Here is a 21350-nt window from a genome sequence, read left to right on the forward strand (position 1 = left end):
CATCTTTATAAACTGTTGATTCAATTTTTATAATTTTTTTAGTGCATCAACATGTTATAATAAGTGGAAGAAAAAAATGAATAGGTATGAGTATACACTTTGAGTCGAATAATAGGTCTGACTTTTAACAGTAAACATTTGAAGTGTTACAAGTGGAAGAAATGACGGATGAGCAAGCGAAGGCTCACCAAAATAGCGTGTCAATTGAGTCGTCCACCACCGAAATATACGGACTATAGTCCCACCCTCCACGTTCTTCCCGAGATAACCTTTATCACTTCCATAACTTTCGGTCCAACAGAAATGCGCTTCCCTTTCCGAGCAAATTGTAGCAATGATGCATTAATTTTAACTTAATTTGAGTAATGATTCATCAACTAAAAATTTATTACCTCAACTCATTAAAACATGCATCTATACTCTCTTAATTAAAAGTATATTACCATTGGTTCTTTAACTTTAATCCAACTGGGGAAATAGTCCTTCAACTTTAACTCAATTAGAGCAATGATCCATCAACTTTAACTCAATTGTAGCAATGGTCATTCCAACATAACTCATTTTGACAAAATTCTAATGAAGTTGACGAAAATGACCATAACTACACGTTTTGATGAGTTGATGGATTCTAATTGTAGCAATAATCCTTTCAACATAACTTATTTTGACAAAATTCTAACGAAATTGACGAAAATGACTATAGCTACACATTTTAATGAGTTAAGAGACTAATGGTAATTGATTTTTAGTTGAGAAACTATTCCTCAAATTTGATTAAAATTAAGGGACAATTTCTACAATTTCCTTTTCCCTTTCAATTCTCAACCTGCAACCAGCACCAACCTCCAAGAAGACTCGGGGCAACATCGTAAATTAAAAATACAGGCAGGGGTATTTTTGTCGGAACCGCGTCTTCAAAAGCACTAACCTTTTCTCATCAGAAATCGCATGCCAAATTGCCAAATGCCAAACTTCCTCTCTCTTTCCGTACTCCCCTTGTATTAATCCTGTGTGTGTCCAATATTATATATATACACACCGCCCGCTTGTGCTTATCTTTCAGTCGGCTCGACATTTGGGAACATTTTCCCGGAAAATATATTTTTCCCCGGAAAGTTATCTTTCCCTCAAAACACTCTTATCTCTGACCATGTACCTAACGGAAATCTCCAACTTCCCGTCACTCCTTCCCTTCCGGGGTGCTAAGAAACATTCCGTTCCGTCCAATTTGGATCTCATCTCTAGCTCCTTCGATGACGCTGTGCTCCGCCACTTGAAATCTCTCGGTCCGCCGTCCATCAGCTTGTCCTGGCTCTCCAAGGCCGTTGATTTTCTCGCCTTGACTCACTCCGAAGCGAGAAACCTCATCTCCGATCTCAAGGTCGCGCCGCCTCTAGATGATTCGCTCGCTTGGTATTTGGACCATAGCGTCAAGCTCTTGGACCTCTGCAACTCCATCTCTGCCGAGATCGAACGCCTTCGCCAGCTCCGCCTTCATCTCACCTTCGTTCTTCACCTTCTCGGCGACCGAAAGGGTGAAGAGCTCCCGTCGCCGGAGAATCTCCGCCGATCTCGCATGTCTCTATCCGATTTCGATCGCGGTGCTTCTTCTGGCTTTGGAAAGCGGAGCAAGGCCGAAGTCTTGGTCAGAGATCTGAACTTGGGCCTGACTCGCCTGAGCAACGCGCCACGTGGCAAGATCTCCAGCGTAGCAAAGCTCGTGCGTCGAACAGTGCGCGCGGTGGGACTGGTGACTGTGTTCATCGCCGGAATCGCGGTGTCGACAATCCACGGATCTCCGGATATGGTTAGGGTCCGAGCCTCGGCGGAGTTTACATGGGCCGAGTCGTTCAACGAGCTTGAATCGGCAGTCTGGGCCGAGTTGAAACGGCGATTCGGGCGCGGCAATGACGAGCAACTGGAAGGGATGTTGGAAGAGTTGGATGACGTGGGAACACGTGTTAAGGAGGCGTGTGGGGTCGTGGATGACCTGGCAGGAGTTGCGGAAGTGAACAAGGAGGAGAAGGAGAGGTTGAACGAGGTCGTAAAAGAGCTGGAGAAGGCAACGGCGTCGTTTTCGGATGGGTTGGATAGGTTGAGTAACGGAGTGAACGAGATGTTTGATGGTGTTTTGCGCAACAGAAACCATATGACGGAGAATGTTAGAGTTAGCGGAGTGGGGAAAAAGCCAAGAAATTGAAATCTTAAAGCAAGAAACAACCTCCAAAAGTACAAGCACAAATTGCAAAAAGATTGGTAGAACGACATGTCGTTTGCCTTGTAAATTGTAATCGTTCTCTTGGCTTTACTTTTACCGATGAAGCAAATTATAATCGGTGTTCTAAGTTCTAACCTCTTAATACAAATGTCAATTACAATTTAAGCCATTTTAATCATGTCAAATGTGAAAAGTAAAGCTCATTTTCAAAAGTTTTATGTTTGATTATAAGAAATAATTCACGGTTCATTTGATCTGTTGTCGATACATGAAAAATTCTTATTAAAAACGTCTTGGAAAGTGGGAAGATATGATTGACTTCTCACTCATTTTGATGTGATGATTAGAAGATTTCTTACACGAGGAGGTTTGTTTTTCCTCTTTCGAAGTCAGCATTTTTTAGTTTTATGAAATGAAGGAGGTTGAGCAAATTAGGGTTTAGGATGGTGTATGTGCATGGAGTTAGGTATATTGAACAGTTTCACTTTATTTGCAACAACATAAGAAAAGTCGACATGTTTGCATTTAGCTTTCTTTCTTTGAGATTTAGGATAGTTTAGAACTTTATATTAGTTTTTTTTTGTCAACTGAAATATGCCACTGAAAGACTACTGAGACAAAGATGGGTTGTCAAGAATGTAGAGGAGGTATGATGAATAGTTGGTCAGATCTAATATGGATCGTACAGTAGTTGGAGTCGGTAGTTTTCCTAGGGTTCCCTCATCTAGGATCCCTAGAGAAGAGGATTAAGTTAGCTCTTGCAAACAGCTTGATGCATTGTCTCCATTCAACCCTTTAAACGAAATGCTAACTAATACATTATACAACGAGCGTATTGCTAATTATTTATAATAAACTAATTATTTATTTATCTTGGTGGTATTTCTCTTCTCAGTATTGAAATATATCTTAAATTCGAATTCTCCGTCCTTTGGATACAAAAAGAGCAAAAGACTGTTTACTACTCTCATGTTTCGTGGTTTTCAACATTTAGTACATCAATTTTTTTTCATCCCAGAGTCATACCTAAAGTGTAAATTTTGGGACAGTCTCATACATCCGTTAGTCAAACTGTTAAGTTTCCAGTTAAGTGATGATGTGGCGCCCATGTGGACAATGACTGGGCGCCACGTGGGTCCACGTGGATTTTTTCTTTTAGGGGTTCAAAAAAACATTTTCCCGCCCAAAATTTTTTCCCACACCCATGTACCTACATTTTTTCACGACAAAAGTTTTTGAAAAAAAAATCATCTGCTTTTTTTTTTTTTTTTTTCTTCTTCTTCCTCGGGGGGACGAATTGGGTATCAGGGAAAGGAAGGGTGTCGATGGGTAGGGGTGGAGGGGATGGAGGAGTGGAGCCGTGGAGGGGGTGGAGGGTGGGGAAGACGAAGGGGAATTGGGAGGGTGGGATTTGGGAAAAACGTTGAATAGCACTAGCCTTATCGTTGTTCTTAGCATCTAGTTTCCATATCCAAAATCCAGAATTCCAAATTAGAAGACAGAGGGTAGTAACAGTCTTTTGCCCTTAAAAAAAATTAAAAATTACAAAAAAAAAAAAAAAAACCCCTTCATCTTCCCCAAAAAGCAACATTCTCAGAAGAATTAGGCCCCCTCTTCTTCCCGAATCCAACAACTTCAAATCCAATCAAAATTACAATCATAGCCATCCAAATTATCAACCCTTTTGTTCCCAAATCCAAAGAACCCTAATTCACAAAACCCAATTCCATATTCAAATCAAACACGCAAAACTCACAAAATCCAAAAAAATGAAGCAGAAACAACCCACTAAGAACGGGATCGTGTTCACCAGCTTCTCCATCAACGACGTCTCTGTGGTCTTGTCCAGAGTCTCTACCACGGCGACCCAGACAAGCCGGTTCGCACTGAGTCGGCGGTGTGAGAGGCGAGAAGTGGATGGCGATGACGACGAAGATGTAGATTTCAGGCCGACGAAAGAGGGGAGCGTGAGGGTGGCGGAGAGGGAGACCTAGTCGAAGGTGGAGTTGGAGCCATAGGGGGAAATGGCTCGGGCTAGGAGGGCCTAGGACAGAGCCACGGAAGTAGACGAAGTCATGGATTCTGCTGCTGCTCTGTGGTAGGAGGAAGTGTTAATCCAAACCTTATAACCTCTTCTCTCTCTGTGTGGCTTCAATTCCCATAAATTCCATTCCTTAAAAATCAAAGGGAAATGAAATCGAAAGCCCAGAAAATGCAAGAAAACCAGTGGGACGTCGAGAGGTAAAATTGAATTTCTCCTTAATCAAAATTGAAAATCTTCAAATCCGAAACGATTGATAAGTTTTTGGGAAAAAATTGGGTTTTTAAATTGACTCTGACTCGGAGCCGTTGGAGAAACAAATTTGGAAGGTTGGAGAGAGAAAGAAGAAGAAGGAGGATGAACTTACACGGCGAGACGAAGATGGATCGGTTGAAAGAGGTCGGGCGGTCGAATGAGAATCGTATGGACTGGGCAAAGAGGGTCGCGGCCGTGACGTTAAAGTGCGGGGGGGGGGAAGCGAGCGGAGAAGCTGGAAGTGGGGGAGGCGAGGGCGCGTGGGATCTGGGTTGGGTGGTTCTGCTTTTATTTTAGATGTTGGGTCAACTGGGATTTAGAGAATAGAGGGAGAAGAATAAGATGTTCGAAAGAGAAGAAGAGAGTTTTTTTTTTTTTTTTTTTTTTTTTTTTTTTTTTTTTAATATCTACGTGGAACCTTTATTGACACGTGGCGCCTACTCATTATCCACGTAGGCACCACATCATCATTTAACGGAAGACTTAACAGTTTGACTAACGGATGTATGAGACTGTCCCAAAATTTACACTTTAGGTATGACTCTGGGACGAAAAAAACTTGATGTACTAAATGTTGAAAACCACGAAACATGAGGGTTGTAAACAGTTTTTTGCCCATAAAAAAAATATTCATAATGAAGTTTAAGGGTGGGTACAGTTTGATGTTAGGCATGAGGAAGATGAGAGGGAGATGAGGTTTGCCCAACTTTCCTAATTCTCAAGTTTGTGACTCGTGAGAGAGATGGGAGAAGTGGGAAAGCCAGTCTCCCACAAGCTACGCCTACTGTGCAATTCCAAACTCCGCACATTGCGCACATGGTAAACGTGCATTGAGAAGAAATATAAGATTAGATTGTCCGCTGACATTGTAAAAGTGCAAATCTCTCCCCTCATCTCAGAAGTATAAGATTGATTAGGGACAATCTTATGCCTTAAATAATTCCACTATTTTATTTAGGGGTGTGTTATCCACACACCTCATTTTACTTCTCACACACCCCTGGATAATTTATGTCCTTAATCTTCTTCAATTCATCCGATTTGACGGCTGAAAATTAAAAAGGTGTGAGAAATAAAATAGAATGTGTAGATATGACACCCTTTTTATTTAAGGTTTCACCTCCTCCACATTCGCGCTTTTTTTTTTCGAACACCAGTTTTTCCTTGTACACACGTCCATTTATTTCTAGCCTTTGAATTAATTAAGTCAAACAAAATCAAAGATCAGTAATAAACAAGAGTACATAAGAAGAAAAGTCGTTCTTCTCATTTACAAGCGCTCAACAGAAACTCTGGAATTCTAATACACGCTACTTCTCTTTCGGTTACATAAACAACATTCCAAAATAATCAGTTACAAGTTACAACAAAGCTGTATTAAATTTTCTTCAACAAGACGCGGGCGGAGGAGCAACTTCTAGTTATGCGCTTTCGAGGTTTTAGTGTTGACAACAAATTTAATGATTCCATGAGATGCTGCTTGAATGCGTTGTGAGGAACAATGCTCTCAATGGCAGGTGTGTTCTACATCTTCCGCAGGGAACGGTATTGCAAGCGAACATTCTCTCCAGTTGCAATAATCTTGAGCAAGTACCTGCAACAATACACCCACACACACACTCACTCAATCAAACAAGCATGCTCACACCACATATATATAGGTATAACTTGTAGACTCGTGGGTAATAAGGCAACGTGAAAAAAATAAGCACATTACGTGACAAAAGCACAGAGGTTAGTCATGCTAACTCACCAGCCATTCAGACACTGGGATGTGATGACCGCTTCCTTGCCAACAAATTTTTCTGGAGTCCTCCTGTTCCCCTGCATAATTAAGTATTCACTTTACAAGTCCCACCTATTTGAACCAGAAGAACCATCATTGCCAGATAAGCAATGAAACAAACTCACCTTAATTACCACTTTTTCATTCACAGAAAACGGGTACTGCACCCCACGAATCCCATCATCACCAATATCTCCATTTTCCTGCATAGCACAAAATATTATTCAGTAAAAATGCTTGAAACATGGATGTTGGTGTACAATAATCTGTTAAACCTTTCCCATAAAGTTCCCGTGAACAAGATATTAAGGTAGTGATGTTCTGATGACGGCTTGCATGACTTCAATAGTGTAAATGGGCTAGGTAGCATTTTTATTACACACCTTGTTTGGTCTTCTTGAAGCCATTTGGTCAACCAATTCTTTCCGACGCTTTCGGACAGTCGCATTATGAAATAGCCTTCGATCATCCTCATGCTTCACTGCTGCAGCTGCAGCTCTAAGCGCTGTTGAGGAAATGATTTTATGTCAATATACAAATAGAAATATATTGCTCATAAAAGTAAATGGGAATGTAGGTGTAGCTTGATGATCCACAGCTGAAAAATATAATGTGTGCATTTGTACGCTTTTAATTTTTCAGAAAGAACATGAAATAGAATGGAATAAGAATTTATTTAGGAAGCAATAAAAAGAAAAATGGAATGTACCAAGATTAGGAACCAAAGACCCGGTCTCAATTTCTGCACAGCAGAGGGTGCATCTTGACTGTGACAGGAAAAAAAGAAGTTATGATTCTAGTCCCTTCCCATCTGCAGGTTATAAATATACATGCGCAAATCCCTGAGCCCACTACAGAGCAATTATAGCAGCATTTCTAATATTTCTTCTAATACCAGGAGGATAGCCTACTTACTGTTTCAATGACTCTTCTCAACATGAGACCACCGAATGAATGCCCACAAGAAACTAACATAGCATCTTCGAGGAATGACCCACTAAAGCATTTACAGATCATACAGAAAAAGGTGAAAAAAGAAGAAACTTTAGCACATAATCGAACAGAACATTATACGAACAAAACATGTAAACATGATGAACAAGTGGAAGGACGAATTTCCAAAGAAAAGACTTCTTTCAGAAATATGAAAACAGTGAGACTCAATTTAAAAGTTTGCTACGCAGGTAAGGAATTAAGTTCAGGGACAAATAACAACTTACGATACGGGATCTGAGAGAACACTTCTTAAAGATGGTTCCTTGTTTAAACTGTTTCGAGCTACCTGAAAATTCAAATTTCAAAATACAAAAGCTGTCAGCCTGGGGCATGCATGGGTTTAAAGACTAACAATTGCCTTTTTGGTTAATCCTGTCAACAATTTTTTTGAAAGACTCCATCTATGGCCTTGCTGTGCATCAGCTACTTGAAGATAAAACTTACATAAGTGTTATCTGAACGACTGCCCAATACATCTTCCTCAGCAGAAAGATCATCCATAAACTGGCTTACAGATATTGGGACATAGCTGTGGGGAATGACATGACCAGCCGCTGCAATTGGAGAACAATCTAATATAGCATTACCTTGCGGCATGAGCCTAAATGCAAGCGATGCCCTACAAACACGAAATGCAATTATGTTAACTCCAAATGAATTTCCTATAAATTTGATTGAAATGGTGGAAAAATAAAGCACTGCATGAGAACAGCCAAGGCAACCAGATAACTTGTACCTCCCACCACTACTAATGCCAGAGGAGTAATCAGGTGCAGCTTTATATGGTGCAGCAGGGCGAAGGCCAGCAGTAGCATGGCTGAGTGCCTTGCCTGTAAGCAGTAAAAGATCCCCAGGAGCTGACCCACCATCTGCTATGTACCAACGACCATTGGGGTCACATACCTAAACAAAAAATAGTTTTCACAAGTAATTTTCAGAAATCATGAAGTGAATGATCCTCTGTCAGAAGGGTTTAGAAAACAATTGAAACAAATGATAATAAGATGTAAAGCTCATATATGCAAACGACAACCAAGTAAAAGAAGGGCACCTGTATACCAGGACTGTCTGAGGAAACCAATGTTAACAATCCCTTCTCAACTTCAGCATTCATTCCTGGCTTCCCTCCCCCAATAGCACCTTTTCCATTTTGCAAGGAAGCATTTGAGTAGGTTGCAACAAGAACTGATGAGGACACCTCATTCGCGGGCAATGGAGTATCGTCAAGTAAATGGTTGAAAACACTGCAAAGTACAGGTGTTACTTAAGAGCAGATATACAATATTGGTTAACAGGAAATCTAAAAGAAAAAGTTAAGTGTAAGAAACGATTAAAGAGACACCATCACCATCCTTACTTGCTTCGCAAACGAAGATGCCTAGCTATTGCACACAAAGCCACGTGGGCCGCCTTGCCCATGCACCTAAAAATATCCGCCATGCATGGCGGGGATGAGTCCCAATCTTCCAAAGCCCTGCAACAAGTGAAGCTCTTTAGACTCCCAAATCAATTCTCCAAGGACAACCATGTCAAGACGGTTATTGTAAAGCTCAATTCGACAAGAAACAGACAGATAAATAAGTACATAAACAAAGAATCACAGTTTTAAGCTCACAGCTGAATGCAATGTAATTAGCAATCACAATGTGAAACTCGAAAAAGGCGAATGCTTTGGCCGAAAAAACACACATTGCAACCTGCACTAATCACCAACACTGCAACACAATCCTAGCCCTAATTCTAATTTACCAACTGATTCAAAATTAAGCAAAATACCTGCCAGCTCTGTACATGTGAACTCCACGGCTTCCTTTCCCAACACCGAGCTGAGCTCTACTCCTAAAATACAACCTGGAGGCTTCCAAGCCGCACCTAAGGAGCGCCGTGTCGTCGCTGCCCAATTCGATGACGGCCGCATTGTGCCTCGTCAGAGACCCCGAGAGCGCATCCACCGCCTTCACATACGACCCGCCAGGTGCCCCGTGGTACGGGGTAATATCGGAGAGCCGGACCCTCGCAAGCTGGCATTGGATTGTCGGCGCAGGCTCGCCGGACGGGTGGGCGGCCGCAATCGGCAGGACGTGGTCGAGAGGCGGCGGAACAGGAAGAGCATGGCGGGGGAGAGGCGAGGGGTGCTGCTGGGAGTGTGTAGGGGTTGCCGTGGGTGATCTAATGGCGGTGGGGGTGGTGGCGGAGGAGGGGGGAGTAGTGATTGAGTGCGACGCGGGTGCTGCAGAGTTGTGCTGCTGCATCATGATCACGACCATCAATCATTCTGAAGCAGCTTGATGCTTGCTTGCTATCAATGAAGTGGCTTCCAATTTCCTTCCTTTTTTTTGGGGTTAATTTCTGAGAATCATTTTCTACTTTCTGGGAAAGTTAAAATATCTGAATTGTGACTGGTTTTTTTAATTTATTTTTAATCTCTAATCAACGAAAGAACCCCTTGGAAGAAAAGGGAAGTTTCCGTTTAGGTTTTAGGGTTTTTGCTGGAGAAAACGACTGTGAGAAGAAGCTGCGTGGGAGGAGGAAGTTCTCCTTCTCTCCCTCTCTCTATTTATTTATTTACTTAATATTTTTCTCTTTAGATATTTTATCTTGTATGGTTGACTGAGCGGTTTGTACTTTGACTATTTTCAGCTGTGTAGGCGCATGGTTCTAACGGAAACTTCTTAATTATCACCAAAATTAAGGAGCATATGGACGGAAATGTTGGTTCTTTGTGGTCGAAAGGTTACGGGTTTGAGTTGTGAAAATTATATCTTTTCAAAGTAAGAGCATGACGACGTTCTTTTTGACTCTCACAAAATAAGAAATCTTGTTGGCTTAAAGTCGTCATTACCATCAAATTAAAACTACAAATATTGTAATAGATGGAAATATCAATTTTGATGGGTTTTGGGCGGGACAAGTACTACAGTGGGTGCGAGTAGTCGTCTTGCTTTTTTACGGACTCCAAAAACAAAGTAATGTACATATTTACCGACTTATTTTCCAACCAAACAATTTACCGACTTATATGAAATCCAACGGTGAAAAATCATCGACATCACAATCGAAGGGCCCAAACAAGTTATGCGATTGCGCGCAAAAAGTCTTGCAATCTTAAATCGCAACTGTTGCTGTCGTCTCGTCGTGCTGACTTCTGTCCACGTTCAAGTGTCCGCGAATCGGTAATGGGAAAATGACCAAATAACCCCTACGCGGTATGGATTTTGCAAGCAGCGCCATGGCACTCGAATTCGATCTGGAGTAGAAAACTCTGAGAGCTTCAAACTCAGATTGCGAATTTGCGATTGGATCTCCAAGTTTTCAGAGGGACAAAAATGGCGGCCTTCATCAAGCTCGAGGATTCCCCAATGTTTCAGAAGCAGGTAATCAATATCTATCGAATTCCAACTCTTTTTTCTGGTCAAATATAATATATATATATATATATATATATATATATATGGATTTCGGGTTCTTGTGAAAGCTTCAAGCTTGAAAATTATACGAATTGGGAACGAGACATCGCACTAGCTCACTGTAAATTGCAACATTCTCTCGAATTTTAGGTGCAATAATTGCACTCTTTCCAAAAAAATATTTTTCTGCGGACAATTTGTTTTGCTGGATTGCAGTTTTATTAATTGTATGGAACTTGTAAGAAAGGAGATAGGCAAGGAAATCCAAATTTCACGAGAAAAATTAGACATTTTTTGGTGTAGTTCGTATTTTTCATTTTCTTTTTTTTTTTGAATTCAAAGACTAGCTGTAGTCAAATTGAACAGGATTTATAGATAGTATAGCTAATGTTGTATGTTGTTGGCATCTCTCGTGCTCTTGAGTGGTATCGGAATGATGAAATTTGGCTTCTTTGTCAGATATATTCTATGGAACAAACAGCTGATGAGTTGAAAGATCGCTGCCAAAAATTATACAAAGGGTCTAAGAAGTTTATGTAAGTGTCTGACAATATTCCCCAGCTGTTTTATTGGCTCTACTTATGAATTGATGAATCAAAGTCCGCAAGTTTTGATTTTTGGCTTTGTTTCTCTCACAGGGGAGCTCTCGAAGAAGCACGTAACGGAGACACCACTTTTTCGGAATCTTTGGAAGCATTTGGCGGTGGACTTGACGATCCTATTAGTGTATCCGTTGGAGGTTGTTAGGTTTCATATTTGTACCTTTTTTCTAGAAAATGTCTCGAAACTATAATGGTGCTTCTGAATAATGATAAGTAATGATTTTCGAAATTTCATTGTAGTGTTTTTATAATAGGAAATGATTTTAATTGTAGCTAGTGCTGTATTTAGTCTAGTAAACAAATTCTGTAAGAGAGAAAAGTAAGATTTTGTGTACTAAGCTGTAATTTTGGTACAACATTGAATGTGAAAGAGACATCATGTTATAAAAATAAAAAAGAAGTTCCATTCAAGCGGGTTATGTTTATCATCCTACTTTTTCTTTCTGCTGACTTTTTTCTGTAAATCGGATAGCATTCATTTTTGGTCTTTGATTTTGATTTCTTATTGTAACTTGCTATTAATGTGATATTTTCTTACAGGTCCTGTATTATCCAAATTCGTTACTGCATTTCAAGAGCTTGCCACTTATAAAGAGCTTCTTCGTACCCAAGTGAGTCTTAGATAGAAAACCACCGGCATAATTGTTCTAAATGTGTTAAATGGTGAAAGTGTGGCACGGTTGTCATTTGTATTAATGGTGAATCCACATGGTGCCATGGTGTGGTGGGTTGATGTATATATGAGGTTCAACAATCGATTCCAAATAAACTAAAAAAGGAATATATTTAAGTAACATTATGTAGAGTTCTTTTTTGCTGAATTGTCTCTCTTTTTTACATCCTAAGTGGGTAAAATTATGGATTACAGGTAGAGCATGTTTTAGTTGATCGGTTGATGCACTTTATGACAGTTGATCTGCAAGAAGCAAAGGTAATTTCTTTGTTCCTTTATAGCTGCTACTGTAATTATACCAATGGAAGTTAGTGCAAGCACTGTGTATTCAAGCTTTTCGTTTTCCTGAAGCTTTATAATGGAAGGAACAAACTCATTCTTTTCTTGTGAATTGTTTTTCTTAGACAGAAGTTATGGCTATTGAGATGAAGTACCTAAATCTCTGCTTTCTTTTTCCTAACATACTTTTCCCTTAATTTGGTAGGAATCACGACGTCGCTTTGACAAAGTTATACATGGTTATGATCAGGTATTGCAGATCAGCGTGAGCATTTTGTACTTGTGTGAATATATGAAGCATGGACATGATATTAATTCGATTTATAACTGCTTTTATAATAGCTATGGTCTCTAAGAAAGGGGTAGCTTCTCGTTGCTTAGTCCTACCTAGAGGGCCATTTGGGTCTGGGTTTTAGGTTAGAATCAGTGTGGAACTCGTTAATATGTTGTGTTTTCGTATGAAGGAAGAGCCAGTGTCTTATACATAATAGGCTTTGAAACTGTTGGACCATGGAAGTTTTTCTTCCCTATCTTATATTTTCTATCTGTATCCTTTTGGTTGGTTTTCCCCTTAGATCTCCTTGAATTGATATCTAATGAAGTTGCATAAAGTTTTGTATTACTCATTTCAGGCACGGGAAAAGTTTGTGTCCTTAAAGAAGAATACACGGGAAGACATTGTTGCAGAACTAGAGGAGGTGTGTCCCTGTTAATTAATTTTTTACTAACTAAAGTAATTTCTTGCCTAGACAGTAGACTGAGTTAGAAAAATTGAGGAGTTCACCATCCTTTATTCATGACAGGATCTACAAAATTCAAAATCAGCATTCGAGAAAAGCCGCTTCAACCTAGTATGTCTTCTATGTTTGCAGATCTCTTTGCATGTGTCGCGAGTTTTTCCTTAAATGTTTCTGCTTGTAATGATCTTTTTCTGTGATCTTAAGGACTGCAGGTAAACTCACTAATGAATATTGAAGCAAAAAAGAAGTATGCGTTTTTGGAATCTATCAGTGCAATCATGGATGCTCATCTGAGATACTTTAAGCTGGTCTGTTTGTGCAATTATTAGATGTTATCTTCTTTACATGTGAATGTATGTCATTTCGACAACTGAGGAGAATAAATATTTATTTTCTATACTTTCTATTTGTGGTTTAGGGATACGATTTATTCAGCCAAATGGAACCATATATTCACCAGGTATGAATGTAATTCACTTTTTTTATGGTTAAGAATAGATAAAGATGTGAGTTCTTAAGAATAAGAAGTGATTTGTGAAGTTTATCCTATTCTCATTTGATGGTTTCGTGTCATCAAGCCCTGGGCAGAACCTTTTTATGGTTGTCATCTCTGACAAGTACTTTTATTTGTCAGTGTCATCAACTCTGTAATATTCAACTTTTGTTGCTTCAGGAAATATATCATTTTGATTAATAATGAACTTGTTTTCCTGAAAACAGGTGTTAACATACGCACAACAATCTAAAGAACAGGCCACTGTTGAACAAGATAAACTTCACAGAAGGATTCAGGAGTATAGAACACAAGCTGAGCTGGACAGTATACGAGCTTCCAATAATATTGAGCCTCCTGCAGCGGCTGATGGAAATCGCCCCTTTGGTTTAGCTTCATACAAAAACATAGAAGCAATAATGCAGTCCAGTGCAAATGGGAAGGTACTATAATTGTAGTCTTTTTTTCACAGTTAAACTAGTAAGTTTTTTATTTTTTTATTTTTTATTTTTATATGGCCTGATTGCACTTTTTCATAACATGATATGTAGAGAATGTTAAAATGTGTTTTTCCATTTTTGACTTATAAGAGTCGTATGTTTTATATTCTTGGAACTCAACTTTTAATAAGACTGACACATTATTGGTAATATTATTTTATTGCAAAGAAGGTTAATCACGAAAATCTTTATTTTGTTTCATATCTTAGGTCCAGACGATCAAGCAAGGATATCTATTGAAACGATCTTCAAGTTTGAGGGGAGATTGGAAGAGGAGGTTTTTCGTACTGAACAGTCATGGGGCTTTATTTTATTACAGAATTAAGGGTACCAAACCCATGGTGTGTTAACATTTTCCCTTTTATGTTAACATTTTTTCTGCTAATTCTTATCTCTAACTTTTGGATTCAGTATCTTTGAATTATTTTAGGTAAACTATACCAGGCATGTTATGTTACAAGGTGTTAGTTTTGTTGCATAGACTCCTGAATTTTCTTTTCTCTTGCCTCTGTCACCATCATAGGGCGGCTCTCAATCACATCATTTCACGCGCTCACCGGAACATCACAGTGGTGTGTTTGGTAGATTTCGTTCAAGAAATAGGGCTGTAGCATCACTTAATGAAAATGTTCTGGGTTGCCGTACTGTTGATTTGCGTACTTCAACAATAAAGATGGATGCAGAGGATACAGATCTTCGACTTTGCTTCAGAATAATATCCCCATTGAAAACTTACACATTGCAGGTAATTAGCTAATGGGCTATTGGTTATTGCGTTGTGCTGCCGTACTGTAGAACTTTAATTGCATGCATGGCTTAACTCATCTGAATTCTCAAGATAACCTTTATACCAACTACTTCAGGTCAACTGTTAAACCAATGATTTGAAGGCATAAGATTTGAAATCGGGAACCAAATTTTTAAGCCAAGAGGAATAGCACTCGTATTTTATTTTTGCTAGAAAGGCATTTGGATGAAAGGGGCTGTGTTTTTGTCAATTCGTGCTGTACATATAAGCAAACAGGAGAACCTCTTATAAAAAAAGAAATCTCAGGAGGAGGATTTAGGCTAAATAAAATTGGAAACTAGTGAAATCTGAAAAACATGTTAGTCCTTTTTACCTTGTGCATTCTTTATTTTGCTGAACGAATAGCTATATAATTGAAGTATTTGGAACAACACTCTGATGGGCCACATTTTCCATTCTGTTTGGTCAGGCTGAAAATGAAGCAGATAGGATTGATTGGACAAACAAAATAACAGGAGCTATTGCATCGCTTTTGAATTTTCAGCTTCTTGATCAGGTCCTTACCTCGAAAGTTTGTGATTTTTCCATATATCTAAATATAAAGATATGTATGCAAGCTAATACTAACGAATTTCATTGCATCTGCAGCCATATCCTGGAAGTGTGGATATTGAGAGTTGTAACTCTTCTCTTGGCACTGATGATATGCGTCGAGTAAAAAGCACTGAAAGTTTAGGAAATACCATAAAACTCGACAGAGTAGATTCTGTGTCTAGTATTCTCAGGAGAATTCCTGGAAATGATCTTTGTGTGGAGTGCAGTGCTCCTGAGCCTGACTGGGCATCTCTTAACCTTGGCATACTGTTATGCATCGAATGTTCTGGTGTTCATCGGAATCTTGGTGTACACATTTCAAAGGTGCGCAAAGAAATGAAAAGTTGAGACTGATTGTATTTTTTCTCTAGTATGGATGTTAGCGTAGCTTCCATTTTATTTGGTATTATTTTCCTTTTGGCCTACCCTTCTATGTGATGAATAATGTGGGTCGTGTTTGTTATTGTGGAAAGTTCTGCATGCCAAAAACTGTTGATCAAATCGTATTATTTGTAATTATTTTTAGCAAGTATTATGCATTGAAACACTAGAAACTAAAGTGGCTAAGGAATGAGATATGATTATCATTGTTTCTCGTCTGACAATGAAAGAGTACTTTGTACTAATAACTGCAGGTGAGATCTCTAACATTAGATGTCAAGGTTTGGGAACCTACACTTGTGGACTATTTTCGCAACTTGGGTAATGCATATTGTAATTCTATATGGGAGGGAACGCTTCTACTTGAGAATGAAAAGTAAGAACTCCAACATTATTTACAATGTAATAATCTGAGTAATATGCTTTGGGGTATTTGAAGTTGTGTGTACTGCTGTGATTCTAGTTGGATTTGAATATGTTTTACAGACTGGATGGTTCGAAGGGCATGAGAGCTTCAATTTTAAAACCAGGCCCCAAGGATACAATTCAGCATAAGGAAATATACATTCAAGCAAAGGTAATTCATTAACTTCCATTACTCAGTTCTAATATAAGAAAATTCGTATAGCTTGAAGTTGTACTAAGTTTTCGTGAAATTATTGCATTTGAAACAACCAAAAAGAAAAGAATGGTGAATCTTAACTTTATGCAGAAGTGTAATATGATAGAAAACAGGGACTGGATGCCAACTTAATAGACAATGGACATGACATAGAACTTTGCCTTTGCATTTATTGTATGAACACGTCTTCCCATTATCTTCCAGTTTCCGTTGCCTTCTGAATGTTTATCCTATTAGGCTATTACTTTTCTGTTTCCAGTGTGATGTACTGTAATAATCTTGACTTTTTTTTTCCATAGAACTTAGAAAAAGGCTGTTATTGTTAATGCGAAGAATAATAATTGTATTCCCACAAGCAGTATGTAGAGAAAGTGATGGTTATTAGAGATGTAGCTGTATCGGGCATGCCTGTTCATGCAGCAGATATATGGGAAGCAGTCAAGACTGGTAATTTACAAGAAGTCTACCGTATTATCATGATGTCAGATGTGAATATTGTCGACACCACCTTTGAGAATGTGGTTACTCATGATTTATATCACCATGCTGATGCAAAACACTCGGAGTCGGATTTGAACACAATGGAGATGAAACAGTACGATCCAGTAGCATGTGAGAGAATCAAGGAGTCCAATGAGCCAGGGAACTGTCTTCAAGGTTGTTCATTGTTGCATCTGGCTTGTCACTCTGGCAATCCTATGATGGTTGAATTGTTGCTGCAATTTGGTGCCAGCATGAATTTGCGTGATTTCCATGGAAGGACTCCTTTGCACCACTGTATCGCCAGCGGGAACAACTCATTGGCAAAGTCTCTACTTAGGAGGTAATGTATTTACTTGGATTTAAAACTGTGCTTCACAGAAAGGAATTCATCTTGTTGTCTAATTGGTAGACGAAAACTTGTGACGCAGGGGTGCACGCCCGTCAATTCAAGACGGAGGAGGGCATAGTGCATTAGAAAGAGCGATGGGGATGGGAGCAATTACAGATGAGGAGTTGTTCATACTACTTTCTGAACACGAGTGAAACAGCAATTTCGTCTGTTATGCAGGTTTCCTTCTCACTGTCTGCTAATGCCGGAAACCTGTTTTACTTTTCTGACTTACATCATGAACAATAGTCTCTGTCAGAACAGGAGTTCCGTCGAGTTCTTGTCCGTTAATCCTTGTAGGTGTCACGAGTATTTTCTTCATCAAAGTTCATTTCATAATGTAATGTAATTTGTCTATAGGGGAATTGTGAAGCTGAAATTCAGATTTACTGCGGTTTTTAAATTAAAATGTTCTTACTCTTGGTCAGATTGATTTATCTATGCGTATTTTGTTACGAGTTTTATTGAGATCCATTTAACATTGACATTACGTACACCACACACACACACACACACCCCCTCGTACATCCGTTGCCGATACTTGGTGGAGGAGGAAGGGTGGGAGAGGCGATTAAGCCTCGCAATGAGTTAACCATGATAGTTTAGTTCTTATTCGTCTTTGTCAAAACTGAAACCTAAAATATTTTATTTACAAGTGAAAATGACGATAGTACTAAGTGGCTATTTGTTTTAATTTTTTGGTAAAGGAATCTTTTTATTGGTGAACTCCTCGCTGATCAGTCCTCTCTTATTTAGGAAAGGAAGTGCGGGTACTTCCTTCCCACGAAAAATTCTTTCTTTAGGAAATAATAATTTATCATGATGTATCGAGCTCACCTCCCAGGGAAAATTTTGAAAGTGCCGGCCACACGATTTGGTATACTAATTATTATAATACAAATGGTTAATAATTTTTCTTTTTAAATCTCCAACCAAATTGTATTATAATACTTTGTGTGATGAACCGTGTTCCCGTCACACTGGCCAAAGCCTCCTTGCAAATCAGTCAAAGATTGTGTTGGCAAAACCTGTGAATGCTATGAATATTATTGTTATTGTAAAGGAGGAGCAACGAAAACCATTTTCAAGCAAGTGCAAAAAGAAATCCTAAATTAAAAAGTCGTTAATTCTCGCACTAATGTTTTCGAAATATTGATGCTGCTATTAAATTCTGTAGATGCGAGAATCATACCACTACTCGCCTCTTATTTAAATAGTAGAGGAGGTTTAAAAAGAAAAATTATCAATCATTTATATTATAATACTTAGTACCGAATTGTACTCGTTTAAAGCCAAATAGGAGGAAAATAGTTGTGCTGCTACAAAGTATTATAGTGCAGTTTGATTGGCTAAATAGGAGAGAAGAGAGAATAGTTGATAATTTTTCGTTTCAAATACTCTTTCAAAGATTTACTCGAAGACGCCATAGCTCATTCGACAGTCGTCACCTTCCTAAACCCTACAAAATTCTTGTACCGCAATTTGGTCGACGAAAAATTATCCACCTTCTCTCCTATTTAAATTCGGAGTAGGATTCTTCCCTCCTCATCCCCCTCCCCTCCTATTTAAAGCCACGTACTCGTTTCGGCGGTTCGCACGACTACTCGCCGGCCACAACCCCAGACGACTGATCGCCAACCTTCACCGTGTCTATTTCTCTCTTCTCGCTGTCTTTGTCGACCAAATTGCGGTACAATAATTTTGTAGGGTTTAGGAAGGTGATGACTGTCGAATGAGCTATGGCGTCTTCGAGTAAATCTTTGAAAGAGTATTTGAAACGAAAAATTATCAACTATTCTCTCTTCTCTCCTATTTAGCCAATCAAACTGCATTATAATACTTTGTAGCAGCACAACTATTTCCCTCCTATTTGGCTTTAAACGAGTACGATTCGTAATATTACGGTCTGGTCATAATCTTCTTTACTTGTAAGTGAGAGGTCTTAGTTTTGATTCTCGCCAAAAGTAAATTTGAACCATATTATTGCTATATTCAGAAAAAAAAAAAAAAAAAAAGGAGGGGGTGTGGATTTTAGGTAGGTGAGTAACTTTGTTGAGATATAGACTTTTTGGACTATTTCCTTGAATTGGGCCTGGGCCTTTTCTGGGTCGAATTAATATTTACTTTTCTTGTGTACTAACGGACCAATGCCTTGGGCCTTGATGGACTAAGCAATACTCGAAGACGAATTTGGACCACATATTACTAATTCATTGAGAGGCTAAGTCCACTTCCTTTCCCCTGAGTGTAAATAATAACTTTTGTTCAAAAAAAAAAATCTCGTTTTATTTTTTTCAATTTACATTCTTTCTTTTTCAAGGCAACCAAACGGAATTTAGGACTTGATAATTTCGTTAATTTTTTTTTTCTGCGCAATTTGGAGCGCCTATAAAAGAAAGTTAAAATCCACATAAGCATCCATGTCATTTAATGAATAAATAAGAACCATTGGATGTCATGTAATCAAAAGGGTTAAAAAAAGTGTAAAAGTATTTGTCCCTCTATCCTATCTCATATATATATATATATATATATATATATATATATATATATTTGCATGGCCGCATGTCCTATTCCATGGGACCAATAGGTTGCATCAATTTCTAGTTAACAACAGAAAATTATTTATTTATTAAATTTAATCAATAAATTGGTTGTCAAATACGCATCAAATTTAAATTTTAAAAGACTAATTTTAGCTAACGAGTGAGAATTGATTTAAAAAATCGAATCAAAATTCTAAAATTAATATTTGATATAACTAGAACTGTTCCCAACAATAAAATAATTAAAATAAAAATATATTAAAATAAAAGACATCAATATAAAAAAGTTCTCCCAACCGAGCCTGCAGTGATCGGCACGCCCACAGCAGCATTCAAGCATAGAAGGACATAGGGGGCTCGATAAGTCCTAGGATGCGTTTAAACATCCTCGTCCTCTCCTTTGTTTGTTTAAACACCCTCGTCTACACCTCCGTTTGTAGAACCTTGACGCCGCTTCCGGCATACAACTGCCTCCAATTTGCTCATGCACCACTGTCTGTGCATTACTTCCTGAAGGCTCTTCCACACCCTTTGCTTCCTGCTGCGCTCTCCGTATCTCCCTTGCTATTTTCAGTGTTTCCGACTCCATTCTTGCCGATTCATCTTGTTTTTCGCACATCTTCCTAATCAAACGATTGTTCTCCCTAATCAAACGATTGTTCTCCCTATTCAAACGATTGTTCTCCCTATTCAAAAGGAAGTTCTTCCTATTCAAAAGAAAGTTCTTCCTATTCAAACGAAAGTTCTTCCTATTGTTCTTCCTATTCAAAAGAAAGTTCTTCATAATCAAAAGAAAGTTCTTCTTACTCAAAACCAAGTTCTCCATACCCAAATGCATGTTCGTCTTCGTATCCATGGCTTCCTGCAACTTCACTGCTTCTAACAGTGCTTTAAGAGACGTATTCAATTCAGTAAGTTGATGGGCGTAGCTGGCTCGTCTGCAGCAAATGCACAAGATGTTCCAGTTCCACTTTCTACGCTTCGACAAACGCTTAAGGAGCTTTTTGCACTGCTTCATTTTTTGTTGGAGACATTCTATGTCATCGTTTGGGAGATCCAGTTCCACGTTTTGATCTTTTATCCCTTGGATGATCCACGGTCGTAAACCGTCTAGTGTAGTTTGAAGATCTGTAAGGACGCCTTCGTACTTAGCAACAGTCCCTATCGATGCCTTCACGGCATCATACAGTCCGTCAAACAATTTTCCTATGAGAGCCCCTGTAATCATAGTCACCACCATGATTTACGAGCTTCCAAAAACTCCCTGCACGCAAAAAACAGAAAAAAAACTTGTGTTCGATTCGATCTAAAACGACCACCCTTATTACTGCTCAGTCGGATTCAGACCAGTTTTACTCTAGCGGACAATGAATCGGATATGAATGGAAAGAGTTACGTTGAATACTTCGTTAGTTTATTCATCCTTTAAGGGTTACAATATATAGACACACGTGCCTTGTTTTACAAGGAAACTAACTACAAGATAAGGAAACTAACTTGTAAAGAAAAAGAAAGTAAATACAAAAGGCTAAGTAGGTTAAAGTTTCCAATTGCCGTTGGGAAAGAAGAAAAGGAATGTGGACGTGTTATTTCCCATA

At 38.8% G+C, this 21350-nt stretch overlaps 3 protein-coding genes across 4 annotated transcripts; 2 read left to right on the forward strand and 1 right to left on the reverse strand.

The window, feature by feature from the left end:
- Positions 1 to 1150: 1150 nt before the first annotated feature.
- LOC103414357 (UPF0496 protein 4-like) lies at positions 1151 to 2200 on the forward strand. Its single transcript, XM_008352750.2, has one exon. It carries the CDS (start codon positions 1151 to 1153, stop codon positions 2198 to 2200), a length of 1050 nt encoding a protein of 349 aa, XP_008350972.2.
- A 3516-nt stretch (positions 2201 to 5716) lies between these two features.
- LOC103414196 (uncharacterized) lies at positions 5717 to 9863 on the reverse strand. Its single transcript, XM_008352600.4, has 12 exons — positions 9073 to 9863; positions 8654 to 8770; positions 8348 to 8540; positions 8033 to 8199; positions 7741 to 7915; positions 7521 to 7582; positions 7216 to 7297; positions 7010 to 7067; positions 6684 to 6805; positions 6426 to 6503; positions 6268 to 6338; positions 5717 to 6108 (listed from the first exon to the last, which is right to left on the reverse strand). Exons 1-12 carry the CDS (start codon positions 9561 to 9563, stop codon positions 6039 to 6041), a joined length of 1686 nt encoding a protein of 561 aa, XP_008350822.2. The 5' UTR covers positions 9564 to 9863; the 3' UTR covers positions 5717 to 6038.
- A 568-nt stretch (positions 9864 to 10431) lies between these two features.
- Positions 10432 to 17633, forward strand: LOC103452213 (ADP-ribosylation factor GTPase-activating protein AGD4-like). 2 transcript variants are annotated; one of them, XM_029091303.2, is made up of 19 exons: positions 10432 to 10670; positions 11163 to 11239; positions 11342 to 11442; positions 11846 to 11916; positions 12174 to 12236; positions 12463 to 12507; positions 12890 to 12955; positions 13061 to 13108; positions 13210 to 13305; positions 13416 to 13457; positions 13718 to 13933; positions 14200 to 14331; positions 14514 to 14735; positions 15208 to 15294; positions 15387 to 15656; positions 15968 to 16089; positions 16200 to 16290; positions 16695 to 17158; positions 17247 to 17633. In XM_029091303.2, exons 1-19 carry the CDS (start codon positions 10623 to 10625, stop codon positions 17359 to 17361), a joined length of 2376 nt encoding a protein of 791 aa, XP_028947136.1. In that variant the 5' UTR covers positions 10432 to 10622; the 3' UTR covers positions 17362 to 17633. The 2 variants fall into 2 exon arrangements, with proteins under 2 accessions (XP_028947136.1, XP_070666717.1); XM_070810616.1 differs by having other exon boundaries at positions 10507 to 10670; positions 13202 to 13305.
- Positions 17634 to 21350: the final 3717 nt, after the last annotated feature.

This window comes from Malus domestica, chromosome 13, assembly GCF_042453785.1.
Source record: "Malus domestica chromosome 13, GDT2T_hap1".
NCBI lineage: Eukaryota > Viridiplantae > Streptophyta > Magnoliopsida > Rosales > Rosaceae > Malus > Malus domestica.